The sequence below is a fragment of the Cyprinodon variegatus genome, unplaced genomic scaffold, assembly GCF_000732505.1.
Source record: "Cyprinodon variegatus isolate N-32 unplaced genomic scaffold, C_variegatus-1.0 Scaffold272, whole genome shotgun sequence".
In the NCBI taxonomy this organism is placed as follows: domain Eukaryota; kingdom Metazoa; phylum Chordata; class Actinopteri; order Cyprinodontiformes; family Cyprinodontidae; genus Cyprinodon; species Cyprinodon variegatus.
In genome coordinates this window covers 797,899-807,076 of record NW_015150725.1, presented here as the reverse complement: position 1 = coordinate 807,076, position 9,178 = coordinate 797,899, and the positions used below count along the sequence as shown (strand labels likewise).

At 39.0% G+C, this 9,178-nt stretch overlaps 1 protein-coding gene across 1 annotated transcript in view; it reads right to left on the bottom strand.

The window, feature by feature from the left end:
- The window catches only part of naaladl2 (N-acetylated alpha-linked acidic dipeptidase-like 2), a 576,898-nt gene that overhangs the window by 11,576 nt on the left and 556,144 nt on the right, over positions 1-9,178 (bottom strand). The window contains exon 17 of the mRNA XM_015382993.1: positions 7,123-7,321. Within this exon, the coding sequence (XP_015238479.1) occupies positions 7,123-7,321 (199 nt within the window). The remainder of the gene's footprint in view (positions 1-7,122; positions 7,322-9,178) is intronic.

Sequence of the window (9,178 nt, the reverse complement as noted above, 5' to 3'; positions counted from 1 at the left end):
TTTTACATCTCAATAAATCTTTGAACTTTTCTCCTGCCTCTGAGTTTTCTGCATGTGGGTTAGGCACCTGAAGCCAAACATGACAATAGCTTAGAAAACATGCAGATTAAAACTGGAAAACCAGCTCCACCCATTCATAGTGGAACTCGTTGAGGTTGTTATTGGCCTGAAATACCAGATACTGGTCCGTTCCTCTGAAAAGGCAATCATTAAGGGTCATTGTTGGCCTGGATGACCTGGCCAGATATTTTTTTTGCTGCATAGCGACGGGGGTTAGGATGGTGTTAGGAAGGAATCAAGTCTATCGCTGTATTGTACGGTTTTCAGAGTCCACCCCCCCGTTTAAGGTTGGTTTTTCTCTTTTAACATAAATGGCTTCCTTCACACCCCTTTTAAACCACCTGTTCTCTTTATCTAACACATTTTAACACATTGGATTTTATCACAAATCTTGTTTCTGTGGTCACAGTCAGGAGCTTTATGTGAAATTTTGGTTAATTAATTAAAAGAAAAGTAAGCATAATATAAACAGGTCTAAACAAAGATAGTGAGCATATTAAATTCTTTCTTAGTGTTGAAATAAAGTCTATTTTAATAGGTTTTTCATAAATACTTTTTGTTTTATGGCTGAGTAATTAAAGAGATTTAAAATCCCACCTGACATGTGTGACTGCTGGAGTGATGCAACAGCAGGTATTCATTTTTAGCCCCGCCCCCTCATTGGAAACTTTCCAAGTTGGGGTCAGAGGTAATTGTGTTACCATTTCAGGTGATGTAACCGGCAGGCGTTACATAAGCTTCATCTGTTATTTCTATTTTCTATTCAGTTTGGTGAAAGTATTGGAAAATTTTAATTGAACGACGACTAAATGTTAGTATCAAAGGCTCTGCTTTATACAGACGGTCCCCTAAAATTTAAATCAGAACATCTGTCTGGCCAGATTCCCTTTATGTGTGTAAAAATGCATTTGACATAATTTTGTTACTTTTGGTAGCCTGACGTAGTCCTCCTCAATTCTAGTCAGAATGAGTCTGATGCTGCTCCATAGAGCTGTGATTATGGGGCGTGTTTCCAACGAACCAGGAAAAAAAATGCCTCTGCACTCAATTGGATAGACCTACAACCAATCAGAGCAACGGAGTGCGTGACGTATGTTAAGCCACGCATAGTTGTTGTCAACAAAAATCAAAGCGTGCAGTTTCACGCCTAGAATAAGAAGATGAGCCTTGATCGCGTTTCTCTGTTCCTCTTTTAAAATTAATTTGCTGTCGATATCTTCTAGAACAGACCTAATAGCAGAATCTACTCACCTCAACTCTCCAGCGGCAGCCATTGTTGTTGTCACCCAAGCGTGCTTTGGTCACGTGGTTGATTACGTTGTGCTAGCATACTCGCGCTACTATTGAGCAATGCCAGACCGAACTTCCCGACCTCAAACGTTGTAGGCGGGACTAAGTTCGGAATGGCACCCAAGCTAGCCTTTTGGCACCACTGTACCAAAATCCCATTTCTGCCTAGCACTCTGCTCACTAAATGTTGGAAAACATGCTTCAACTTATTCAGTCCAAACTTGTTTGACTCATAGTCAGGATGTGGATCTATGAAGTCTGAGGATCATCCAGAGTTTCAAATGGGCTTTAATTGTGTTTTGCAGTGTTTATTTGGCTAAATATATTTCATTCTTTCTTTGTTTAATCACCTATAAATCAGACATGCTGACATTTAAAATTGTGATTCCACGTGAAAAATATTCCTTAATGCCTTTCTGTCACACAAATACAAACAATTGTATTTCAATTTATAGTTTTTGGAGCTGAACTTGCTTAAATTCACAGATGTCATTTAATTTGCTCCTAGGACCCTCTGGACTTAAGCGCTTTTCTTCCTCTCAGATTTTTACCCATTTTTAGTCTTTATCACAGACTGACATCCAGTCGCTTAAAATGCTGCTATGCAAATTACATATGCTATCAAAACAAGTGTTGCTAGGCAGCAGACAGCTGATTGCGTTCAAACAGGTGAGACCTGAAAGATGGTTCCAAACAACCTACGTTCATTTAGCATCCGTGACATTCCACCAATCAGCGTTCACAATACTGCTGGAGTCACCATCACCATATTCTGACAATAAAGAGTTTTGCATGCTAAACAGCTGACATTTAATAAGGGCCCCTTTAATTATCTCTTTGATGGCAGGCGACTGGAAGACCTTTTGAAATGAAGTCATGAATTTAAATAACTCCAGGGGATATATGACACACCATGTGACCATTTCACACTCTTTTATTTTGGCATTTAATAAATGAGTCTCTCAAAAGAGAGCGCTAAGATTGAGATGTATGAAGTAAGACTTTATCTCTGTTTACAGCATTTAATGTGCCGCATGGAGCGCAGTCAGAATTTCCTCTGTTCTTTAAAAGCAGCTTATTGATTTATCGGAAACCTTTAAATAGAACATACACACAATGACATGATTAAGCCATTCTTACTATAAATGATGACCTTTCTCAATTGTGACTTTTCACCTTATACCTCGAGCATCATATAGAACCCCAAACACGTTAAGCAGTTATCCTCTTAAACCGCCTTGATGCACGTTTAGGGAAAACAGTTGGGTTGAATCAAATTAAATTTAACAGCAGATAAATTGGATTTACTTGTTTTTAAATTGGGTAGAAATGAATCCTGGTCATAATTTAGAAAATTCACATATATTTAGATCACTCTGCATCCCAATTATCCTGGACCCTCAAAACACTGCCAACTATTTAAACTATTCAAATTTGATTTAAATCCAAAATACTTTATCAATCTCAAAGGGAAATTACCTCAGCAGTTTGTCAACAAGCCGTTCCAGATGTTGAAGGCATCAGAGAGTCTGTCCTGCCTCTGGAAGTCTTTACTGAAGACATTTTGTTGTTGTTTAACAATCGTCTGAAGAAGACGCTCACTGTTTTCCATAATTCTTCTTTTTAAATCATCTCCAGAGGTTCTAGAGGAGTTCCTAGAACAGAGCTGCCTTTCTTTATTAGCTTGTAAAGCTTCTTTAAGTAATTTATCTGATGCTTTTACTCCAGCAGATGATGGCGGAAGAGATCTTTGACAAACCTAAGCTTCGTCTAGAAGTCCAGTCTGATCTGTCCCTTCTTACAGACGTATAGTCTGGTCTCCAGTCTACATTGTTGTCCAGGTGAACACCGAGGTATTTGTACTCCTCTACCACCTTAACTTCTTCTCCCAGGACGTTAACTGGATTCAGCTCAAATCAGATTCTTTCTCAAGGTTCAGATTCTTTCCAAAGTATAATTTGTTTGGACTTATTTTCATTATTCTCAGTAAGCAGGAAGGAACGCTGCCCAGGGCTGATTACCAAGCAATAAGGGCCGTATGATGAACTGCTCTCTCTTTGCAAAGGTAAAAACAAATGGCCGACTGAGTGAAATCCATCAATCTTGGTTTATTACCTGGAATTTATAGTTGATAGGGTTGTCACGATACTAAACTTTTCAACTCGATACCGATACTAAGGAAAATATTCGATACTCTATACCATTTTCGATCCCACAAGAATAAAAACAAAGACTCTAAAATTCAACAGAAATATTTTCATTAATAAATAAATACAATAAACAATAAGAACAATATTTTGAGGTTGTTTGCTGTGCACAATATTAAACAAGCTTGATAAAAACTTACAAAACTAAAATGAAGTGTTCCTTCCTTGGCTATGCTTTGCACACATAACAATGACACCTCTTACAAAAAGCAGTCTGAAACTGAAAAGTGCGTAGAATTATTCAATCACACAGTGTTCTGAAAGTGCATTGTCCTCTAATCTGCTCTTTAGATGAATGACTGCTTAGGTGCCACTGGTGGTAGCACTGTATCGATACCTTTAAAAACAAGTATTGTATCCGGATACAACGTCTCAGTATCGATACTTTTGACAACCCTAATAGTTGAATACTTTTTTTCCCCATGACACTTATCTCCACCCTGAGTCTATTTTCTTTCATGTCCCTGAACCCCTGCCACCAACCAAACCCTCGTATTATTCTCAGTGCAGCAGAATTTTCCCTGGATTGATCGTCTACCTTTACAATACAGACAGATATTATTTACCTGAGTTACACTTTTTTTTAATTTAACTCTGCATGTGAAGTGTCGGCTTGAACGTGCCTGAATTATGATTTATTGCTTAATTTATTTTTGGCTTTCAATTAGAAAGTTCCTTCACAGAAACATCAGCCAAATAATAATAGGAGAGAGCAGGAACTTTGAACTCTGACATCCTTCACCTGCTTCTAAATCCAGGATAGCAGCACGTTACTGTCTAAGAGACGCTAATTATTGGTGCAGTTTACTGAACACAAGAAGCCATGTTTTTTTTAAATGCAAATCTTCATGTATAAATACATATTCAGCTGCCTGGAAGAGCATTTAATCCCCATTGGCATTTTTTAAGGTTTGTTGCCTTAAAACCTGGAATTAAAACAGAAAATTTCTACAACTTTAAAGATGTATTATATTGTTTAGACAAAGCCAGCCAAAAAATACAGCCACAGCATCTTAAAACTCATCAATCTCTTGCTAGGCCTCAGATTACTTTCACTTTTCCGGTGATGCTGGTTTGATGGGATTGCTGGGCTTTCTTCTTAGTAGGTTTAGTGGCATCCTTATTCGCACATCTAAGGAGTCGCTCACAGGCTTTTTGGGAAATTCATCACAGAACATCCTATTTCTGAGCATAAATCGTTAGATTTTCTAAGGTGTCTTTTCTATAAAGCTTAGTTCTATATTGTGTTAAGCTCACTGTGGTCATGCAGACAGACACTGCAGTCTCTTCACTATCTCAGCATTACTGTTGGTCTCTGTGCAGCACAGCGGGTTAATGTCCACCTTTCTGGGTCTTTCAGTTCTGCTGAGCGGTTCTCTATCGGCAGGTTTGTTGTGCTTTTAGTTTGAATATGATGTCTGGCTCTCATTTGAAGAGCTTCTTGGTTTTCATGTTTTTTTTACCTCTTGTTCAGAGGTGATGCAGCCTGTAGGACCTTTCAAAAAAGTTGTGTTTTATAACAACTAACCAAATGGCGTTTAAGGCGTGTACATTCTGCAGCTGTACAACGTCTGCAGCTTTAATACTCCGTGCAGCTTTTATCTAATATTCTGGTACAAACCAAGAGCTTACAACTCTGCAAAAGATGGAGAAGGAGAAAACAAAGATGTTTCCAATATTTTCAAGGTGTTATCCAAGAGAGAAATAAAATTAGGGCTTTTTTCTAGATATTTATTTTTATGACCACTTACCAGAAGGAGGTAATTTTCATCCAGCATGTTTCTCTGTCCACGAAGTTTTGAATTTTCTAGGAAAATATTTAGGCCGTACAAACGACCCGCGGAGGGGTGTGGGAAATTTTGCTATGCAAACCTAGCAGACGCATCTGTTTTTTGTTTTACTTTATTTCCTCTCCACTGTCGCCGCATGATTTAATGTGAGGGATTGCTGCGGTCACTGTCTCCACCGGCTCATCCTGCAGGAACGAATCCCGCAAAGTCGATGACTGGATGCAATCAGCTGGTTTCCTTCAGACAGAAACCATTAAAGCTTTAATCGGACTGGATGATCTGATTGATCTTTTTCTGTAAATGTTAAGTTTTAATTCTAACCAGATCATCAGTAATAAGAAATTGTTGGGATCTGGAGGTCTGTCCACCTTCCTCCTACAGAGGGCGTTCTAGGTCTCCTGGAGCTAGAGCTGACTTCACACCTGCGGCTCGTTTGCTCATCAGGAGACCGGCATTTAAGGAGAGGCAGAGCAACACTCCAGCGCCAGAGTGTTTGCCAGTTATGGAAGAACCTGTCTGAACCCTGAAACTCTGGAAGAGTTTCTCAGTCTGAAACCAGCCTGTCTGATCTCTGAAGAACTCTGGAAGTCAAATCTGTCAGATACCTGCCTGCCCACTCTCAGAAGAAACTGAAAGAGAAACACAGATCCGAATCTGCAAGATCACAAACCAAGCTCTGCCTCTGCCTGCCGACTGCCTCTGGACCCTCCTGGTTCCCCCCCCTCTGCCGCTCTGCTCAAACCTTAGAACAGGTACAGACCTACACTCATTCTACCAGCAAAGATACCTGGACATCTGCTAACCATTCTGTCCCCCTCTGCAGAGAAACCAGTCGTGACCAGTCCTGGACCTGATAACCCCCAGAATCAGTGCTTTATTCTCATTGTGTCAAACAATAAACTGTTGAACTTTTTCCCAGAGTCCGTGTTCTGCATGTGGGTTAGAAACCTTAAAACAAACATGACAGAAATTATTAGAAGTATTGTAATGCAAGACGATTTAAAGCTTAGGCAATTAACTCTCCAGTAAACAAAACATCTCGTAAAATTCCGATGGGAATTGTCTCAAAGTCTGTTGAATATTATTTCTGTTGACAAACCAACATATAATCACTGATTATTAAAATGTCCTATAAAATGATTAACTTTGGAGAGGAAAATAAAACCATGCAGTCATGTTTGTATCAGACGTCCCACGGTCAGTTAGAAACTATATATAGATTTGATTTTGGTTACTGATCACTATCACTTCACCACATTTAAAATGTATTTAGTTTATTCTTTTTAACATAACAGATTGTTCCTCGTTCAACTTTGGTTTAGTTCTGTTTGCTGTCCTGTTTGTCCTTTAGGTCAGGCAGGAAGAAAGAGAAAAAATTACATTCAAATGTGTTTCAGCTCCAACTGCTGTGCTGCTAAGTGACTCTTCTGCAGCTGAAAGCCAAAGGTAATGAACCGAAGTGGCAGAAAAAAAACTTGTGGAGAAGCAGTTGCTTGCAAGTTTGCTTAATTTAAAGACATTTATGGCCATTCATTCCATCCCTGTAGGAATCCTCTGAGCATAAATACATTTTTAACTAAAGCACAATATCTTACATTTAGCAGAAGAACCGGAGATTTCAGATCGCATCCAATCCCATCAATGTTTTCATACTAATAATGTTGCTGCTCAATGTTTCATTGATCTCTGCAGATGTAGAAGCAGCCAATGTGCTGCAGGGCTGGGAGCAAACTGCTCTACAGTAGATAAATCAACCTACTGCCCGCCTCCTTTACCTGTACACTCCAGGCGGCGTCTGTGGGACGATGAAGCTCTTTTCCAGATCGCGCAGCACATCATTCAGCATCCGTACGTGGGAGGGGTCCCGCTCTTTGGGGTCATTGGCTGGACGCATTGCTTCCGACTGGAAGAATGCTGCATGGTCTCTGAGAGAGGAGGCCGATGACAGCAGGGGCGGCCATCTTGCATTCTTATCTAAGCAACAAAAACAACAAGAAAAACAAACTAAAAGCTTAAATATCTGAGCTTTAGGAAATAAAAAGACGAAAGGAAACACTGAGCAAAATGAAAAATCTGAATCAGAGCCGTTTGCATGTTTTTATAAACAGTGACTCCATGCTGACAAGTACAACTAGTATTACGACACTGCATGGATGATCTGTTTGATTGGATCTAGGTTTTTGGTTTACAGGTTTGTTAGAGAACATCGAGAACAAACAGCATCATGAAAACAAGCTAGAATCAGAAGGAATGAAGCTAAAAAAATGACAACAATGGGGTCAGATAAAAATATACAGGTATGCAGAGAATTTGTCGATTTTTATTTGTTTCAGTGTCAATGGCACTTCTAGATCAAACATTTTAAGGTGGGCAGAGTTGGGCTGAGGAGTTTTCATGAGGACAGAAGGTAAATGAATAAAAAACAAAACAGTGCAACAGTTAATGGTTGAAGATGAGCCAAAGTCTCTGCAGGATGCAGATGAAAACTCTGATTTTATCTCAATACGGCTAAAGCTAAAAGTATGGCAGCTTTATTTTTAAATGACTTAAAAAAACAAAAACATCAAGGCTTATTGATTAACATTTAAAAACCAGAGAAGACTTTTCTAACAAATAATACACCAGATTAAATCTGATGGGTTAGGATTAGATGGTCATTGATAGTCTGGATTTAGTCCAGAAATGGATGTTAAAAATGTATTTGTATTTGGTTGGTCTGATTTTGTCCACATTAGTCCAATAATAGATGTTGAAAAGATGCTGGGAAAAAAAAATCAGTTTTCAATGTATTTTTAACAATCTGAAAATTACAGCTTTTCATGTAGACGTTGTTTGGACCCATGTTGTTTTATCAACCAATATTTGCTCAGTGGGATGTTTCTGGATTAGCCCCTGCAATAAAAAAAACATCCTGCCCCCCTTGTGACTAAACAATACCATTTTACCCCCCATACATTTTTTGTACTCATACAGTAGCGGCCATTCAAAATGGCCGCTCCCAATCAAACACTAGCCGAATGGCGGCACAATTCCCTCCAACTCCAGGTTTCCCTCGAAAAAGAGATTTTATCTCAAGAGACTTCCTGGTAAAATAAAGGTTAAATAATAATAATAATAATAATAATAATAATAATAATAATAATAATAATAATAATAATAATAATAATAATAATAAAAAAACTCTAGCCACTGGGGTGACCCCACCTTATCCTGGGTTTGCATATTTTTTACTCTGACTCCCCCCTATCACTGAACAACAGGGTCTGACCAGGAGATGGCGCTTCTCAGAAAGAATATTTTAGTACAAAGATTGAAGTTAAAAAAGGAATCAAAGGGAACCAGCCAAGGGCCCATCAAGGAAAGTAGGGAAATTTTGCATGGCTGCTACTGTAACTAGACTTTACATTGACTATCATTCATTTACTGCATTTATGCCTAACCCAATGAGACCCTTATCAGTACGTTAGTAACCCAAACATTACATTTAAATTTCACCAAACCTCTAAACTGAACTATATCAATAAAAAATTGGAAAGTTCCTAGAATTCCAACATAGTGGCGCCTTAAGGCAGCGGCCAAGAACAGCCTTTGAGTATTTCACGGAACATGGCGTTTAAACATGCTACTAGTCTACACTCACCGGCCACTTTATTAGGTACAGCTGTCCAACTGCTCGTTAACACTTAATGTCTAAGCAGCCAATCACATGGCGGCAACTCAGTGCATTTAGGCATGTAGACATGGTCAAGACAATCTCCTGCAGTTCAAAGCGAGCATCAGTATGGGCAAGAAAGGTGTTTTGAGTGACTTTGAACGTTGCATGATTGTTGG